Source organism: Pongo pygmaeus, chromosome 9 (genome assembly GCF_028885625.2).
Source record: "Pongo pygmaeus isolate AG05252 chromosome 9, NHGRI_mPonPyg2-v2.0_pri, whole genome shotgun sequence".
Classification (NCBI taxonomy): Eukaryota; Metazoa; Chordata; class Mammalia; order Primates; family Hominidae; genus Pongo; species Pongo pygmaeus.
In genome coordinates, this window is record NC_072382.2 from 66,755,156 (window position 1) to 66,775,186 (window position 20,031).

General features: G+C 40.9%; 1 protein-coding gene across 3 annotated transcripts in view; it reads right to left on the minus strand.

Annotated features, from left to right (window-relative positions):
* Positions 1-7,937: 7,937 nt before the first annotated feature.
* Positions 7,938-20,031, minus strand: part of IPO7 (importin 7) — a 61,442-nt gene continuing 49,348 nt past the window's right edge. For all 3 annotated transcript variants that reach the window (XM_054439290.2, XM_063671936.1, XM_063671937.1), the window contains 7 exons: positions 19,691-19,788; positions 18,334-18,429; positions 16,671-16,891; positions 16,377-16,582; positions 14,030-14,236; positions 12,494-12,610; positions 7,938-9,599 (listed from right to left, as the gene is read on the minus strand). In XM_054439290.2, the coding sequence (XP_054295265.1) occupies positions 9,502-9,599; positions 12,494-12,610; positions 14,030-14,236; positions 16,377-16,582; positions 16,671-16,891; positions 18,334-18,429; positions 19,691-19,788 (1,043 nt within the window). In that variant the 3' untranslated portion in view covers positions 7,938-9,501. The remainder of the gene's footprint in view (positions 9,600-12,493; positions 12,611-14,029; positions 14,237-16,376; positions 16,583-16,670; positions 16,892-18,333; positions 18,430-19,690; positions 19,789-20,031) is intronic.

The following is a 20,031-nucleotide window of genomic DNA, read 5'->3' on the forward strand; positions in this document are numbered from 1 at the left end:
ATTGCTTGAACCCAGGAGGCGAAGGCTGCAGTGAGCCGAGATTGTGCCACTGCATTTTAGCCTGGGCAGCAGAGTAAAACTCCGTCTCAGAAAAAAAAAAAAAAAAGCCAGGCGCAGTGGCTCACACTTGTAATCCCAGCACTGTGGGAGGCCCAGGTGGGTGGCTCATGAGGTCAGGAGATTGAGACCATCCTGGCCAACGTGGTGAAACCCCGTTGCTACTAAAAATACAAAAATTAAGGCTGGGCACAGTGGCTCACACCTTTAATACCAGCACTTTGGGAGGCCGAGGTGGGAGGATCACCTGAGGTCGGGAGTTCAAGACCACTCTGACCAACATGGAGAAACCCTGTCTCTACTAAAATTACAAAATTAGCCAGGTGTGGTGGCACTTGCCTATAATCCCAGCTACTCGGGAGGCTGAGGTAGGAGAATCGTTTGAACCCGGGACGTGGAGGTTGCAATGAGCTGAGATCGCGCCATTGCACTCCAGCCTGGGCAACAAAAGTAAAACTCCGTCTCAAAAAAAAAAAAAAAAAAAAATTGGCCGGGCGTGGTGGCGGGCGCCTGTAGTTCCAGCTACTCTGGAGGCTGAGGCAGGAGAATTGCTTGAACTTGGGAGGTAGAGGTTGCAGTGAGCCGTGATCGCGCCACTGCACTCCAGGCTGGTGACAGAGCGAGACGAGACTCTGTCTAAAAAAAAAAAAGAAAGTGTCCTTGAAGCACAAAATTTGTAACTGTGATGAAGTCCAATTTGATTTTTTATTTCTTTGCTTGTGTTTTGATGTTGTATTAAGAAACCAGTCCTTCATCCAAAGTCATGAAGATTTATGCCTGTTTTTTTGTTTGGAGACAAGCATCTCACTCTGTCACCCAGGTTGGAGTGCAGTAGCGTGATCACAGCTCACTGCAGCCTCAATTTCCCTGGGTTCAGGTGATCCTCACATCTCAGCCTCCCGAGTAGCTAGGATTACAGTTGTGTGCCACCATGCCTGGCTAATTTTTGTGTTGTTTTGTAGACACAGGGTTTTGCTCTGTTTCCCAGGCTGGCCACATACTCCTAGGCTCAAGGGATCCACCCACCTTCAAAAGTGCTAGGATTACAGGAATGAGCCACCATGCCCAGACCTATTCCTGTTTTTTTCCTAATTTTAAAGTTTGAGGTCTTACATTTAGACCTTTAATCTACTTTAGTTAATTTTTATATATGATGTGAAGTAAGAGACCACCTTCATGTTTTGGATGTAGATATCCGGCTGTCTCAGAGCCATTTGTTGAAGATTCTTTCTCATATTGAGTGATCTTGGCATCCTTGTTGGAAATCAGTTGACCATAAATGTAAGGGTTTATTTCTGGACTATCAATTTTATTCCATTGGTCTATCTATGCCCTTTTTTTTTTTTTTTTTTTTTGAGATGGAGTCTCACTTTGTTGCCCAGGCTGGAGTGCAATGGCGTGATCTCGGCTCACTGCAATCTCGGCCCCCCGGGTATGAGTGATTCTCCTCCCTCAGCCTCCCGAGTAGCTGGGATTACAGGCGTGTGCCACTGCACCTGGCTAATTTTTGTATTTTTAGTAGAGACGGGGTTTCATCATGTTAGCCCGTGTGGCGGGAAGTCAGGGACCCTGAATGGAGAAACCAGCTGGATCCATGGCAGAAAAACATAAATTGTGAAGATTTCATATTTATCAGTTCCCAAAATGAATACTTTTATAATTTCTTACGCCTGTCTTTACTGCAGTCTCTGAACATAAATTGTGAAGATTTCATGGACATTTATCACTTCCCTAATAATACTCATAATTTCTTATGCCTGTCTTTACTTTAATCTCTTAATGCTTTTTTTTTTTTTTTTTTTTTTTGAGACGGAGTCTTGCTCTGTCACCCAGGCTGGAGTGCAATGGCGCAATCTCGGCTCACTGCAACCTCTGCCTCCCGGGTTCATGCCAGTCTCCTGCCTCAGCCTCCCGAGCAGCTGGGACTACAGGTGCCCACCACTACGCCCAGCTAATTTTTTGTATTTTTAGTAGAGACGGGGTTTCACTGTGTTAGCCAGGATGGTCTCGATCTCCTGACCTCGTGATCCGCCTCACCTCTGCCTCCCAAAGTCCTGGGATTACAGGCGTGAGCCACTGAGCCCGGCCTAATCTCTTAATCCTGTTATCTTCATAAACTGAGAATGTACATCACCTCAGGACCACTATTGTACAAATTGATTGTAAAATGTGTTTGAACAATATGAAATCAGTGCACCTTGAAAAAGAACAGAATAACAGCAATTTTCAGGGAACAAGGGAATATAACCATAAGGTCTGACTGCTGCGGGATTGGGCAGAATAGAGCCATATTTTTCTTCTTGCAGAGAGCGTATAAACGGACATGCAAGTAAGAGAGAGATTGCTGAATTCTTTTCCCAGCAAGGAATGCCCTGGGAAAGGAGCACATTCCTGGGGGGAGGTCTATAAATGGCCGCTTTGGGAGTGTCTGTCTTATGGGGTTGAGATAAGGACTGAAATACGCCCTGGTCTCCTGCAGTACCCTCATGCTTACTAGGATTGGGAAATTCCAGCCTGGTAAATTTTGGTCAGACCAGTTCTCTGCTCTTGATCTGTGTTTTCTGTTAAGATGTTTATCAAGACAATATGTGCACAGTGGGTCATAGACCCTCATCAGTAATTGTAATTTTGCCTTTGCCTTGTGATCTTTATTGCCCTTTGAAACATGTGATCTTTGTGACCTACTCCCTGTTCGTACACCCCCTCCCCTTTTAAAGTCCCTAATAAAAACTTGCTGGTTTTGCAGCTCAGGGGACATCATGGGCCTACTGATATGTGATGTCACTCCCAGAGGCCCAGCTGTAAAATTCCTCTCTTTATACTCTATTTCTCAGACCGGCTGACACTTATGGAAAATAGAAAGAATGTATGTTGAAATATTGGGGACTGGTTCCCCCGATAAGCCAGGCTGGTCTCGAACTCCTGATCTCAGTTGAGCCACCTGCCTCAGCCTCCCAAAGTGCTGGGATTACAGGCGTGAGCCACCATGCCCAGCCCCATTGGTCTATTCTTACACCAGTACTTGTGCTACTAAATCATGTTCTTTTTGAAGATTGTTTTGACTATGCTAGGTCCCGTGTATTTTCATATAAATTTTAAGATAAGCATGTCAGTTCCTGCAAAGATAACTGGGATTATATAGGAACTACACTTAATCTATAGATACATTTGGGGAATTTTGCCATCTTCACAATATTGTCTTCCAGTTCATGAATGTGGGGTGTCTTTCATCTTTTCTTTCAACAGCATTCTGTAGTTTTCTGTGTCCAAGTTTTGTACTTACTTGTTCCTGTTTTTTAATGCTGTTGTAAATGGAATTTTCTTTTCTTTTTTTTTTTAGAGATGACATCTCGCTCTGTTGCCCAGGCTGGAGTGCAGTGGTGTGATCTTGGCTCACTGCAACCTCCACCTCCTGGGTTCAAGTGATTCTTCAGCCTCCCGAGTAGCTGGGACTACAGGTGTGTGCCACCAAGCCCGGCTAGTTTTTTTTTTTGTATTTTTTAGTAGAGACAGGGTTTCACCATGTTAGCCAGGTTGGTCTCCATCTCCTGATCTTGTGATCTGCCCACCTCAGCCTCCCAAAGTGCTGGGATTACAGGCATGAGCCACTGCGCCTGGCCGGAATTTTCTTAATTTCATTTTCAAATCATTTATTACTCTTGTATAGAAATACCACCAATTGTTTTTTTTGAGATAGAGTTTCGCTCTTTTGCCCAGGCTGGAGGGCACTGGCATGATCTTGGCTTACTGTAACTCCTGCCCCCCGGGTTCAAGCAATTCTCCTGCCTCAGCCTCCTAAGTAGCTGGGATTATAGTGCCCACCACCACGCCTGGCTAATTTTTTGTATTTTTAGTAGAGATGGGGTTTCGCCATGTTGGCCAGGCTGGTCTTGAACTCCTAACCTCAGGTAATCCACCTGTCTTGGCCTCCAAAAGTGTTGGGATTACAGGCGTGAGCCACCACACCTGGCCAATACCACCAATTTTTATATATTGATCTTGCATCCTGCAACCTTCAAGTTATTTATTTGTGTTTTTTTGTGTGTTTTTTTTTTTTTTTCAGACAGCATCTTGCTCTGTCACCCAGGCTGGAGTGTAGTGGCGGGATCTTGGCTCACTGCAACCTCTGCCTCTGCCTCCCAAGTACCTGGGATTACTGGCGCCCACCACTACGCCCAGCTAATTTTTGTTTTTAGGGTTTCACTATGTTGGCCAGGCTGGTATGGAACTCCTGACCTCAGATGATCCACCCACCTCAGCCTCCCAAAGTGTTGGGATTACAGGCCTGAGCCACTGCGCCTGGGCTGTGTGTGTATATCCTTTATGGCTTTCTAGATATAAGATCATGTCATCTGTGAATACAGTTTTAATTTCCTTTCCAATCTGCATGTCTTCTATTTCTTCTTTGCTATTTTCCCTGACTAGGACTTCCTGCATAATGTTGAATAGAAGTGGCAGAAGGGAGCATCCTTGTCTTAGTCTTTGGTGGAACATTTTTCTTTCACTATCAAGTCTATTAGCTTTATAGTTCTGTTAGATGCGTTTTATCAGGTTAAGGAAGTTCCTTTTTCTAGTTTCTTGGGTTTGTTTAAAAAAGAGATTCAGAAAGAAAGCTTAAAATGCTCTGGTAGACTGGGTGCAGTGGCACATGCCTGTAATCCCAACACTTTGGGAAGCTGAGGTGGTCGGATAACCTGAGGTTGGGAGTTTGAGACCAGCCTGACCAACATGGAGAAACCCCGTCTCTACTAAAAATACAAAAATTAGCTGGGTGTGGTGGCACATGCCTGTAATCCCAGCTACTGGGGAGGCTGAGGCAGGAGAGTCTCTTGAACCTGGGAGGCAGAGGTTGAGGTGAGCCGAGATCATGCCATTGTACTCCTGCCTGGGCAACAAGACCGAGATTCCGTCTTCAAAAAAAAAAAAAAAAAAAAAAAAAGGCTCTGGTAGTTATAGAGCTCAAATATTGTATGTCATTGACAAATCCCAATTTATATATGAAAGCAGAATCTACTATCACTATTTTTTTTTCTGAGACGGGTCTTACTCTGTCGCCCAGGCTGGAGTACAGTGGTGTGATCTTGCATCACTGCAACCCCCGTCTCCCAGGGTGAAGCAATTCTCCTGCTTCAGCCTTCTGAGTAGCTGGGATTACAGGCATGCGCCACCACGCCCGGCTAATTTTTGTATTTTTAGTAGAGATGGGGTTTCACCATGTTGGCCAGGCTGGTCTTGAACTCCTGGCCTCAGGTAATCTGCCAGCCTCAGCCTCCCAAAGTGCTGGGATTATAGGCATGAGCCACCATGCCCAGCCTATTATTTTTTAAGACAGGGTCTTGCTGTATTGCCTAGGCTAGTCCTGAACTCCTGGGCTCAAGCGATCCTCCCGCCTTAGCCTTCCAAAGTGGTTGGATTACAGGCATAAGCCACCGTGCCTGGCCCAGCATCTATAAATATATAAAGGTGAATTCTCACCTGTGCCTTAACACCTGGAGGGGGTCGGGCGCAGTGGCTCACGCCTATAATCCCAGCACTTTGGGAGGCTGAGGCGGGTGGATCACGAGGTCAGGAGTTCCAGACCAGCCTGGCTGAGATGATAAAACCCCATCTCTACTAAAAATACAAAAATTAGCCGGGCGCAGTGGCAGGCACCTGTAATCCCAGCTACTCGGGAGGCTGAGGCAGGAGAATCGCTTGAACTTGGACGACAGAGGTTGTAGTGAGCCAAGATTGTGCCACTGCACTCCAGCCTGGGTGACAGAGTAAGACTCCATCTCAGGAAAAAAAAAACAAACAAAAAACTACCAAAAAAACACCTGGAATGGGGATGACTACCTCACACAGACACATGCACACTCAAAAACTTATATATTTCTCCTATAGTGCTACAACCAAAGATTTCGCCTAGCTTAAGAACCACATTGTCCAGCTTCTTTTGATATGCATGGTCATAAGAATATGTTTTGACCCTTTATATAAGGGGCAACAATGAGTATAGCCTACTGTATTGGTCCCTAAAGGAAAGGGATATATCTGTCCCCATTGCTTGTTTTATGCAGTCGTAATACTACATACAAATCTATTCAGTGGTAATACTACATACAAAGGATGAAGGGCCTAGAACAGTATTGGATCACTTTAGTTAGCTGAGTTACAGCCTGGGTCTAGAAGACCTTTGGAGAAGCATACTGCTTCTGCTAATGCTAGATTTTGGATTGCCAGGTCAACTTAAAATGTAACTGTTTATGTTAAAGAATCTATTATCCTAGCCTTCTCTAATTTGGAGGTCTGATTTAGGTAACTCCCCCAATTGAGAGATGACAGTACTATCTCCAAGAGCACTTTCCAGGTAACCTTTGTTTACCATGAGCCAAAGTGTGAAGTGGCTATTGCAAGAATGGCCAACTCAGCAAGGATAAAAGCTAGAATTCAGTAGGCACTGATAAATGGTCACAGAAAATCTTTACCAAAATTTAAATTACAAAGAACAGAACTGACAGTTTTATAACTGATGTTTTAAATTTAAGTCATTTATTTTACAGACTACCTATTATACTTAAGACATTGTGTTAGATCTTTGCCAAAGACATGGTTTAGTCATACTAATGTAATCCATTTTTTAACTTTCCATATTAATTTAATTTTTAATTATTTTTCTTTATGCTTGCTTCAGGGGCTACATCTGGGACTGAATAGCAGCATATGGCCCAAGGGCTGTGGTTTTGCCACTCATGCTTTATACTCTAGTCTCTTCCAGAGTTGAGTATAGCAGTCACTATCTTAATACAGTGTGTCACTATTTTATTACCTGCAGAGAAACAGATTAACTTCCTTTATTTAATACTGATAAATAGAAAGCTTTTTCAAGAAAAAAAAGAAAGCTTACATTTACAAAAGTGATTTATGCTAATATCTGTCATTAACAAAGATAAATACTGAAATCCACACAAAATCAGAATTAACTTCTACAACTAAAAAAAAAATTATAGGGTAATAAAACTGTAGGAAAAACTGTATGTAAAAAGAAAAAAAGACAAGTCCCTATGCAGCTAATTACAAGAGAATATTGTAAATACATTCAAAAAATTTTCCAAAAATCCTGCAGCCTCATCTAGAAACTGACACGTGTTAAGATTCTTGATCTACACCAAACTATAATGTTAAAGGAAATCATGAAAACTGAGGTATATATTTGATGCATTAGAAACTATCATTTGAACACTATTTAAATAGTTTAATTGTAAGGTCTAATTTCAAGTTAAAGTCTGTAAATGGAGATTAGTTTGGATTATATGACACAGGAGACAATAAAACATGTTCTCAAAGACATGCCAATACATTTTCTTGAAACAAAACCTCAGCAAACGAGAATTCTCATACTGTGCATGGGAATAACTAAAACCTTTATTAGATATGATTTTCCATTAACAATAATGTGAAAATTAGAATTATGAATTCAAAAAGCAGTGAAGTCTGAAAATTTAAAAAGTAGACTAGGTATTAGGGGATTAAAGGTAAAGGAAGACAAGAATGTTTCTTTAATACTATTCATTATTTCCCCTCTGTACACAATGTTGCATATATACAACTACTTCATTTTTATTGACTTTATATAATAGTGAAATCCCTTTAAGCAACCTAGGGTATACAGTTGGTGTCCAACTTTCAGGGGATTTTGGGGGGGGGGAGTAGAAACACTTGATTAACAGTTTTCACCCACACAAGTTAGACAATTTTTTTCTTTTTTTGCCAAGATTTTAGTAGTAAATTCATAAATATAGGAAATACTTTCACTCCTTCAGTGTTAAAATAGAAAACCAAACAGTGCCAACAGTAGTGGCTTAATTATTGGTATGCAAGAAAAACACAACAACAATGGGTTTTCTTAATTACGCATTTTAAATATCAATATGTGCATTTGTTTTTACAGTTATAAATTTTTTTCTCATCTGTTTTAGACAACAGCTTGTAATAGTTTTGAATCCATTAAGATGTTGCTTTCAATTTGAAATATTTTGTGTATACATGTATATAAAAAATAACCCAATGTATGACTCATCTGACAGATGTTTAAGATCAATAACGGCTTATTTTTCAACATGCAGTTAGGAAGAGAGGGAAGCAAGCCAACCTCTCTACAGTATCTTTTTGCTGGCTTGTTTTTACAGTGGTATCAATAGTGGTTTTTGGAGGGAACCATGTGCCTTCAGCCTATCTAGTCAAGATCAGATACCACAATCAACAAGAGCGGTAGAAGAGATGGGGAAAGGGGAGTGGGTAAGTGTTAAATATCAATTTTTTAAAGTGTTCATTTTGTACTCTTTCTAGGCACAGGATTAAAAACAGGCCAATGAGGAAAAATTTGTTATAATTAGGAAAAAACTGCAATCAAATCAAGACATAATAGCCGAATTAAGTTCTTTTAATAGATTGCATATATAGATGTTTAGCCATACTCTTAGATCAACTCTTTAAGAGTAGAACTCTATATCCAATTTACATGCTCTAGATACCACCTTTCTCATTTTTTACAGTAAGGTCTGGTATTCAAATACCCACTTGTACACTGACAGCTTTAAGAAAAACAGGACACAGAGGGAGTTGTCATTTTTAGCAGCAATGAAATACCACTAACCCCTTTTTACATACCGAATTCAAGTCACTATCAGAGGTGAGTGCACCACAAAGTCACCAGGTACAAAATTGCTAGTTCATTTTTAAATTAATAACTTGAAATTACCCCTGCCCCCCACCCCATTACATCTTTTTATAAACAGCAAACATTTTGCTATTTTATACATAGGCTAGCAGGCTTGTTTCAATATGAAAGTGCTAATTCATTTACAGATTTTTATAATCAGTTATGTAGTGCTACAATAAATGTCCAATAATCTACATAGGAACAATGATGAATGAAAATGATGAAGACTGAATAAGGCTATCAGATGACCTTATCTTATTTACATATAAAGAATAGATACCCAATGGTGAGGAAGAGACAGAAATTGGACAAATACTCATAGGTGTAAAAATTACATCTACCTTTGAGTTTTATACTGTAAATGAGACATTTTAAATAGTCCTGTAGCCCATGCCTATTTTTTCCTCAGAAAAAGAAAAGCTGCCTTCATGACATCCCCTCTTGTTTCAGATTTCCACAGTGTCACTTTGAAGCTTCAGAGTCAGGATCTTACTTTCTTCAAAAAATAAAGAAAATACGCCCTCTAAGGTACCTCCCATCCCCCACCCCACCCCCAAAATCCCGCTGATTTCTTTTCCAGTGCCAGGTTGCATGATCAGGTCCCATCTCCTGGGGTTGTTGTTTCTTTTGTCCATCTATTGATCATTAGTTTAGAATAGATAACATGAACCAGTTCTGGAACCACTACTAGGAGGAACACAAGCTCTTCACTACAATCACACAGCAGGAAAGAAAGAGGTAACTCAATTCATCCCTGGTGCTGGGCCTCCGAAATTGAAAGAACTTGGCACAACTGGAGCACTGAATTTGTATCCTCCATGCTTCTCAATCATTTTGGATTCTAGAAAACAAATAAAATTTTAGTAGGCCATTCAATCATCTACTAACTTGGGGAGAAACTGACAAAACATTAAACAAGCCAGTAGCTTAACCATCATTAGTGGCCAGGAAGTTCCAAAGTCCATGTTTTCTCCAATGTATAGCGGCAAGGGAGCATGCATTATGTAGAGAATATAATCTCTTTTACTGGATGCTGTAGACTTCTTAGCCAATTTTCACTTCCCACTGTTAAGAAAAAAATCTTTTTTTTTTTTTTTTTTTTTTGAGACGGAGTCTGGCTCTGTTGCCCAGGCTGGAGTGCAGTGGCACGATCTTGGCTCACTGCAACCTCTGCCTCCCAGGTGCAAGTGATTCTCTCCTGCCTCAAACTCCCAAGTAGCTGGGACTACAAGTGCGTGCCACCATGCCTGGGTAATTTTTTGTATTTTTAGTAGAGGCAGGGTTTCACCATGTTTGGCCAGGTTGGTCTAGAACTCCCGACCTCAAATGATCCATCCGCCTCAGGAGTCAGGAGTTTTCAAGACCAGCCTGGCCAACATAGTGAAACCTCATCTCTACTAAAAATACAAAAATTAGTTGGGTGTGGTGGTGCGTGTCTGTAATCTCAGCTACTCGGAAGCTGAGGCACGAGAACCACTTGAAATCGGGAGATGGAGGTGGCAGTGAGCCGAGATTGCGCCACTGCACTCCAGCCTGGGTGACAGCGTGGACTCTTCTCAAAAAAATAAATAAAATAATTTTTTTAATTTATAAAAAAAAGTCTATAGATAATTGTTGTGCATTAACAGTGGTGTATAACCTAAAATGTACTTTTTTTGTTTGTTTTTATTTTTTTCTTAGAGACAGAGTTTCACTCTGTCACCCAGGCTGGAGTGCAGTGGCGCGATGTTGGCTCACTGCAACCTCTGCCTCCCAGGTTCGAGCGATTCTCCTGCCTCAGCTTCCCAAGTAGCTGGGACTACAGATGTGTGCCACCATGTCCAGCTAATTTTTGTGTTTTTTAGTAGAGACAGGGTTTCACTGTATGTTGGCCAGGCTGCTCTCGAACTCCTGACCTCAAGTGATCCGCCAGCCTCGGCCTCCCAAAGTGCTGGGATTATAGGCGTGAGCCACTGCGCCTGGCCTAAAATGTACTTTTAAAAATTGCACACTGAAACATTTAAAGATGAAAAGACATGTCTGGGAGCTATTTAACTTTGTAAGTTTTTACATTTTTGGACACAGGGTCTCACTCTGGCACCCAGGCTAGAGTACAGTGGCACAATAATGGCTCACTATAACCTACACACCTCCCACGTTCAAGTGATCCACCAGCCTCAGCCTCCCAAGTAGCTGGGACTTACAGGCATGCACCACCATGCCTGGCTAATTTTGTTTATTTTTTGTAGAGATGATGTCTGACTATGTTGCCCAGGCTGGACTTCAACTTCCAAACTCAAGCGACCCTCCTGTCTTGGCCTTCCAAAGTGCTGGGATTACAGGCATGAGCCACCACGCCTAGCCAAGTGTTTAAATTTTTTTTTTTTTTTGAGACGGAGTTTTGCTCTTGTTGCCCAGGCTGGAGTGCAATGGCGCGACCTCGGCTCACCGCAACCTCCACCTCCCAGGTTCAAGCAATTCTCCTGCCTCAGCCTCTCGAGTAGCTGGGATTACAGGCATGCGCTACCATGCCCAGCTAATTCTGTATTTGCAGTAGAGATGGGGTTTCTCCACGTTGGTCAGGCTGGTCTTGAACTCTAAACCTCAGGTGATCCACCCGCTTCAGCCTCCCAAAGTGCTGGGATTACAGGTATGAGCCACTGCACCCGGCTTAGGTGTTTACATTTTTAACAGAACTTTCTACTATCTAACCATCACCATGAGCTAAAATTATTGCATACTGAAAGTAGTCTTCAACTGCACTTTTTTTTTTTTTTGAGACAGAGTTTTGCTCTTGTCACCCAGGCTGGAGTGCAATGGCGTGATGTCGGCTCACTGCAACCTCTGCCTCCTGGGTTTAAGGACTTGCCTGCCCCAGCCTCCCAAGTAGCTGGGATTACAGGCATGAGCCACCATGTCTGGCTGTGTTCTCTAGTTTTTTTGTTTCTGTTTTTTTGGAGATGGAGTCTCGCTCTGTTGCCCAGAATGGAGTACAGTGGTGCAATCTCAACTTACTGCAACCTCCGCCTCCTAGGTTCAAGCAATTCTCCTGCCTCAGCCTCCTGAGTAGCTGGGAATACAGGCATGTGCCACCATGCCTGGCTAGTTTTTTGTATTTTAGTAGAGACACAGTTTTGTCATGTTGCCCAGGCTGGTCTCAAACTCCTGAGCTCAGGCAATCCACCCACCGTAGCCTCCCAAAGTGCTGGAATTAATTACAGGCATGAGCCACCACGCCTGGCCCAACTATACTTAAAAATAAGCAAACTGGGGCTGGGTGTGGTGGCTCACGCCTGTAATCTCAGCACTTCAGGAGGCCGAGGCGGGCAGGTCATGAGGTCAGGAGATTGATACCATCCTGGCTAACACAGTGAAAACCTGTCTCTACTAAAAATACAAAAAATTAGCCAGGTGTAGTGGCAGGTGCCTGTAGTCCCAGCTACTTGAGAGGCTGAGGCAGAAAAATGGCATGAACCCGGGAGGTGGAGCTTGCAGTGAGCTGACATCGCGTCACCGCACTCCAGCCTGGGCGACAGAGCAAGACGCCATCTCAAAAAAAAAAAAAAAAAAAAAAAAGCGAACTGTAGCCAAAGCCAAAATTAAGTTATCTTGAATTAAATCCCTCATATTAAACTCCTATCACCTGCGACAACTATACCTTTTATATCATCTTAAATGATATAAAATTTAAAACCTGTAAAATTTTAAAGCTATAAAAGTCACTAATTAAAGAAGAGTTACAGTTAATTAACATACCATGGGCTGCTCTTCTTTGATCAGCCAGAGTTGCTATGTCCTGTAACTGTTTTCTTTGTTCTTCATTAAGACCGTGAGTCAGTGCCTGATACCACACAGGATTACGATTTTGAATAGCTATCAAAAAACAAAAACAAGGGAAAAACAACATGAATAAGAGAGGCTTGGTAGCTCCGTTCTATACTATTCCTCCTACTCCATCCCGAGGCAATACTGAAATTCTGATCTATTTTATATTCTCCCAATAATTTTTAAAATTACCATATTTGTGAAACAACAGATATAGGAATAAAAATTAATTACAACTTATCTTTATGCCTCCAAAAACTCTAATCATTCTTACGATCCATCTCTCTAGCAAATAAGGACTCAGAGCCTAACTAGTTCTTATATAGTAAGTAACAAACCAGGGAGACTTCAGGAATAAGGCTAACCCAACCATCTTAAAAGATTCAGAGCTAAAGCAACTTGAAAATCATCAAGGCTACTTTGGTACATGGGCCCCGTGTTAGGAACCATCCTTTAGGGACTGACATGTGGTGTCTGTCTACAAAGTACAAGGCACAGAAACAACAAGTTAGGCACTTCAATCAGTTCTTGCTGCCATGTAGCTCAGAAACCAGCACTTTGTGCTTCTGTAACCTTGCATCAAAACTGCCTTGTCATGGGCTTAGAAGACTCAAATCCTTGGTTATCAGATAATGTATTCTATCAAAAAATATATTCATCAGTTCCCAATGCATAGGAAATGATATATAATAGCAATTAACTGTGAGAGGAAAGGATGTTTCAAATACAGCGGAAATTTAACTTCTTAACGTGGATGGTAAAACACAGATGCTATACCTTGTTGAAATCCAAGTAAATGATGGTAAAAACCAACCAGAACCTAGTATTCTGGAGCCACATACAATGACACATTATAGGAACAGTGGACTTTTCTTGGAATATTTAACAGTGTATGTGGCTCCAGAATCCTAGGCATATATAATTCAAAAATCTCAAGGTTAAATTAGTTGTTTAAAGCTAAAAATTTGATTATGCCAAAAGTGCTAATTTAGTAATAATAGATTAAATTAGTTAACACATCATAGAATATAGGAAAAAAAGAATTATAAGATCATACGCCATAAATGCTAATATACTCTAACAGGTAAGTGTAGGTTTGGGCAGGAAAAAAGGATACACACAAATAATAACATACAACAAACAGGTATACACGTAAGAGTGGTTACTTCTGAGGAAAGCTGGGAGACTGGGAATCAGAAGTAGCAAAGAGGCACTGTCACTGTATACTTTTTTGAACTACATTATTTTCCTATAATCTTCCAAAATTACAAACTAAATGTAAAATAACAGGATGAATAAAGAATACTCAGAAACTATGGCAACCTTAGAAATAATTTTGGTTACTTTGCCTAACCAGCCTTTTCTAGTCTGGGTTTGATATCCTCCAAACTCTTCCTTTAAAGGGCAGGCAGAAACTACAATAGATTTGTTCAATGAAATGGATCCACATGTAACAAGTTGACTTACTTTGAAAGATAGCTTTAAATATCTGATACTCATCAACAGGGTTATCTTCATCATCAATGATTGTGGAATAGCCTTCCAGAGCAGTCTCTTCAGCATCATCTTCTTCCCAATCTTCATCATCTCCATCTTCACCAGCCTGCTTAGCCAGAATCTCCAAATATTCTTGCCCATCTTCATCAATATCATCTTCATCACTCCCCAGTTCCTCTGCCAAGTCATAATATAAGTACTTTTATAACAATGAGATATTTTGTTACTCAACAAATTGACAATCATCTCAATCACTGTCAGTAAATTACAAGTCACAAGTAACAAGAGAGAGCTCCAGGAATTGGTGTTTAAATACATGTTCAACAATGAATAGAAATGAAAATTCCCATAGGAGTCCAAGAAAACCAACCTTGATTTAATGTGTTCTTAATACTAGACATCTGAAAAAGGACTGCACAGTATGAACACACTACCATTACACCCACTAAACCTTCTGTAAGATTTTTTTTAAATGGCTGGCTAAGTTAGTAAATGATAAAAGACAAAAATAGCAATAGCTATCTTATGTTGAAACCCTTACAATAATTTCTCTTAATATTTTATCAATTTATACACTGATAGTGTACAGTCTTATAGATAAAATGTATTTATCAACATTTAATTAACATAATGTTATAGTGCAGGTATACTTAGGTTTTAGAATTAATAGATGATAGGATGGATGTCTCCAATAAATTCAGTCAACATTAAGACCATAAATCTTTAGAAGCTTAAAAATAAAAAGAAAACCCCATAATTCGCCAGGCGCGGTGGCTCACGCCTGTAATCCCAACACTTTAGGAGGCCGAGGCAGGCAGATCACGAGCTCAGGAGATTGAGACCACCCTGGCCAACACGGTGAAACCCCATCTCTACTAAAAATAAAAAAAATTAGCCAGGTGTGGTGGCACACGCCTGTAATCCCAGCTACTTGGGAGGCTGAGGCAGGAGAATCGCTTGAACCCTGGAGTCGGAGGTTGCAGTGAGCCAAGACTGCCACTGCACTCCAGCTTGGCGACAGAACCAGACTCCGTCTCAACAACAACAACAACAAAAAACAAACCAACAAAAAAACCCCATAAATCTTTAATAGTAACTATAATGATATGTGTACCTTTGTTAATACTGTTAATTCAGTGCCATCTGCCAAGCACTATTTAAGCGTCAAGGATTCCCTCATGTAATCCCCACAACTTTTTTTTAAAGAAATGGGGTTTCACGGCTCAGTGCAGTGGCTCACACCTGTAATCCCAGCACTTTGGGAGGCCCAGGAAGGTGGATCATCTGAGGTCAGGAGTTTGAGACCAGCCTGGCCAACACGGTGAAATCCCGTCTCTACTAAAAACACAAAAATAAGCTGGGCATGGTGGCACGTGCCTATAATCCCAGCTATTTGGGGGGCTGAGGCAGGAGAATTGCTTGAACCCGGGAGGCAGATGTTGCAGTGAGCCAAGATCGCGCCATTGCACTCCAGCCTGGGCAACAGGAGCAAAACTCCGTCTCAAAAGAAAAAAAAAAAAAAAAAAAACCCAAACTCCTGGGCTCAAGCGAATCTGATACCTCAGACTTCCAAGTAGCTGGGACTATAGGCTCATGCCACCATATAAAAAAGGGAGCTATAATCTCTCGCTGTTAAGTGGACTCAGCACTTCGTGTCAACTCTATTATTATATACATAATTATTTGGCTTTGTAATACTTTCCCACAGTGGGATAGAAAACTTTTGAAGAACTGCATGACATCTCATTCATCTTTGTATCTACAGTGCTGAGAATGTGTAAAATGAACAAATCTTTGTTGGTTGCATACTATAATGATTTGAACTGTTCTACATGTTGGTGATACAGCTGAGGTTCCTGATTACATCACTCTAGTGAGAAGATAGGAAGTCTTTTCTGTGAATGAAAGCATTTGGGTATGATCCCACATTTATTTGGGAGAAGGGCTAGTGATTTTTTTTTTTTTTTTTTTTTAATCTGAGATGGAGTCTCGCTCTGTTACCCAGGCTGGAGTGCAGTGATGCAATCTTGGCTCACTGCAACCTCTGCCTCATGGTTTCAAGCGATTCTCCTGCCTCAGCCTCCCAAGTAGCTGGGACTACGAGTGCCCACCACTACACCCAGCTAATTTTTGTATTTTTAGTAGAGGCGGGGTTTCACCATACTGGCCAGGCTGGTCTCGAACTCCTGACCTTGTGATCCACCTGCCTCGGCCTCCCAAAGTGCTGGGATTACAGGCCTGAGCCACTGCACCCGGCCCAGTGCGGTAATATTTCTAAGTAGGTAAGTTTTGTCTTCTTCCATTGAAAATCCCTTACCGGTTTCATCATCATCTTCAGCTTCATCATCATCATCACTGTCATTCTCGTGTTCTGCATGGCAGGCATATGCTCTTTTCAATCCGTTAAATAAAAGAATAAAAGCTGGCAAAATCTGTCCAGAAACCTGATTTAAAACTTGGGGTATCTGTTCCATATCAATAAGAGCACAGAGTCCGAGAACACACATCTTTCTATCATGAAGCCTAAAAAAAAAAAAAAAAAGTTTTCTTTTCTTAAATAAGCAGAGTTCCTCCCAAAGCAAATGTAGTAAAACTGCAATACGTCACTTACCCCAAGAAACAGTCAACATCATTAAGCCACTGTGTAATAAAATGATTTGTAACTGGTTCAACATTATTAGGGAAGCGAAGATTTTCTAAGGTATTGAGTAGTAGGTGTGGATTATAATACAAAGCTGCAATTGCAACTTGCAGACACATAGTTCGAAGTTCACTTGTCTTAACCTCTCTTGTCAGTCTTTCTAAGGCTGCTTCCACGAATAAGGGAATGCACTACAAAAAAAGATAGCAAGATATTCTAAGACTATAATTAATAGCATTCAAACATTCTAAAAATATTAACTTCTTTGTTGCCTCAATTAACCCTATTGTAGCATTAGATGACCAATATTTACTGCTGAGGCACTGCACTGGGACATCTAATTTTAGAGAAAGTCTAGTAGTCTTCATGGCGCTATTAAAAGCTCACGACGGGCCGGGAGTGGTGGCTCACGACTGTAATCCCAGCACTTTGGGAGGCTGAGGCAGGCGGATCACGAGGTCAGGAGATCGAGACCATCCTGGCTAACACAGTGAAACCCCGTCTCTACTAAAAATAAAAAAAATTAGCCAGGCGTGATGGCGGGTGCCTGTAGTCCCAGCTACTTGGGAGGCTGAGGAAGGAGAACGGTGTGAACCCGGAAGGTGGAGGAGTGAGCCGAGATCGCGCCACTGCACTCCAGCCTGGGCGACAGAGTGAGACTCTGTCTCAAAAAAATATATAAAATAAATAAATAAATAAATAAAAGCTCACAACGATATCAATCATGGCTTCACAATGTTCCTATTAAAATTGACCATGGGCCGGGTAACGTGGCTCATGCCTGTAATCCCAGCACTTTGGGAGTCTGAGGCGGGCAGAACACTTGAGGTCAGGAGTTTGAGACCAGCCTGGCCAAAATGGCGAAACTCCATCTCTACTAAAAATATAAAAAATTAGCCGGGTGTGGTGGCAGGCGCCTGTAATCCCAGCTACTCTGGAGGCTGAGGCAGAGAACTGCTTGAACCTGGGAGGCAGAGGTTGCAGTGAGCTGAGATTGCACAACTGCACTCCAGCCTAGGCGACAGGCCGAGACAGCGTCTCACAAAAACAAAACAAAACAAAAAACAAAACAAAAACAAAAAAATATATTTATATATACACACACATATATATATATATACACACACACATATATATACACATATAAAATTAGGCGGGTGTGGTGGTGTGTGCCTGTAATCCCAGCTACTTGGGAGGCTGAGGCAGGAGAACTGCTTGAATCTGGTTGCAGTGATCAGAGAATGTGCCACTGCACTCCAGCCTGGGCAACAGAGCGAGACTCTGATTCAAAAAAACAAACAAACAAACAAACAAACAAACAAAAAAACACAAACAAAACGAAACAAAAAAAACTGACCATGGATATTTAATTACTAAAGCTATCCAAAAAATCTTAAGCCAAAGTTTACCTTTCATGATAACAAAGTAGCCATAAAACTTAGTCCAACTCCTATATATTAAACATATGATCATTATTACATATTAGTTAAATTTTAAACTAAAAATATTAGTTGTCTAGATGTCTCAATAAACAAAAACATACAGAATATGCAACAAATGCCAAAAAATGAAGAAAGAAAGTGGAAGGAAAAGATTACCCCCTGAACTACAAATCATTATTAGCTTCACTGACCTGGTCAATGCCACGCCCTTTGCACTGCAGAATGATGACCTCTAACAATTTTGCTGCATGACACTCTGCATCTTCTCCTGCAACTCCTGTAAGAACCTGATCAAAACAGAATATAAATTGCAGTAAGGCTTTATCCTTTAAATCAGATATCTAAATCAGGGAAACAATTTCCTACCCTGTGTACAGGCTCTGAGTATTACTTGATGTACCCTAATTAATACCAAATAACTGCAATGTTCATTGCACAGATGAAAGACTAAAGGATCTGGATAGCTGTGAGGATCTGGAGCTGTCTGCCTCCTATCTTTCATAGTCTAGCCCTCTGGCATCTTGGTCTTTGTGATCCAAGTACCTATCCTGTAGTGCCATTCTGGATTACAGCAAGTTGACAACCACTAACTTCTCATACACAGGTGGTAGCTAAAACACCTAACCTTTCTCCTGTAAAGAACTACAAAAAGCTAAGATGTTGACATTTCTAGGAAACCCTTTTCTCTTTAAAAAAGAAAACAACAATAACAAAAAAAAAAACCAGTAGGGGAGGGAGGAATGGAGGGAGGAAGAGGCAGCCTGTTGAGGGCAAATGTTGCCTTATAGGGCAACATTAAACTCCAGACAGGAAATGAACATGGACTTGAAGGCTAGTGAAAACTAGATGAGTAAAAACGTATGAATAAGTGTTCAGGAATAGAAATATAGATAGTATAGGTATATCTCTGCCCCAGAATATTAATATAAATAATATAATTGGCAGTAAACAATGACTAACATAACTAGATGATTATGTGTGACTTTGTGTTCAGAAGGGAAAGAGATGAGTGAAAGAAATCTAAAAACTTCATGGAGCAAATCATTTTCTAATGACCTACAACAGACATTGCTAGAAATTAAAATGCTACCAATTACACTGACTTTGACATTGATGGACTCCAGTTTATTTGTTTCCCCAACCAAACAAAAGGGAGACATTCATTCCCTATTGCTTGTTGTAAACCTACAGCTGCTAACCTTTTCCTTTATAAAACATCTCTATCCATTCCTAATCCTTTCAAAAATCTCTCAAGTTCTTGACTCTTTTCCTTCTTTTGATTCCATAAGACTATGTTAGTTAAACTCCGGGCACTCTAAAATTCAAAAACAAATTCCAAGTGTCAGAAGGCACACAAAAGACATATATTTATCAAAGCTGTGGCATCTAGGGACCAATGACCAATGACTTTTAACTTTTAAAGCCCTTAATTCTGTCAGATCCATGTTTACATGTTTATTACTACAATGTGGTATCACATGAGTTTTCACAATTTTATATATTTTATAGCAGAAGCCTCATGAAATCTGATATATAAAAATGACCTACCTTTTTGCACATACTGTATATCATTTCAAGATACTTGGTGTCAGACAGAAGTGTGTCTGTATCAACTGTTACATAATTATGAAGGAGGGGCATCATATCTGTATTAATAAAAAACATCAGTTACACATCTTTAGTAACACAAATGCTTTCTTTGCTTTTGAAAAATTTCCTTAGAAAAAGGCAAATCTATGAGATCATTTTGTCTCTAACATTCACCTGTTTTTGGGGGGAGGGGGTGACACTCTCACTCTGTTGCCCAGGATGGAGTACAGTGATGTGATTAAAACTCACTGTAACACCAAAATCCTGGACTCAGGTGATCCTCCCACCTCAGCCTCCTA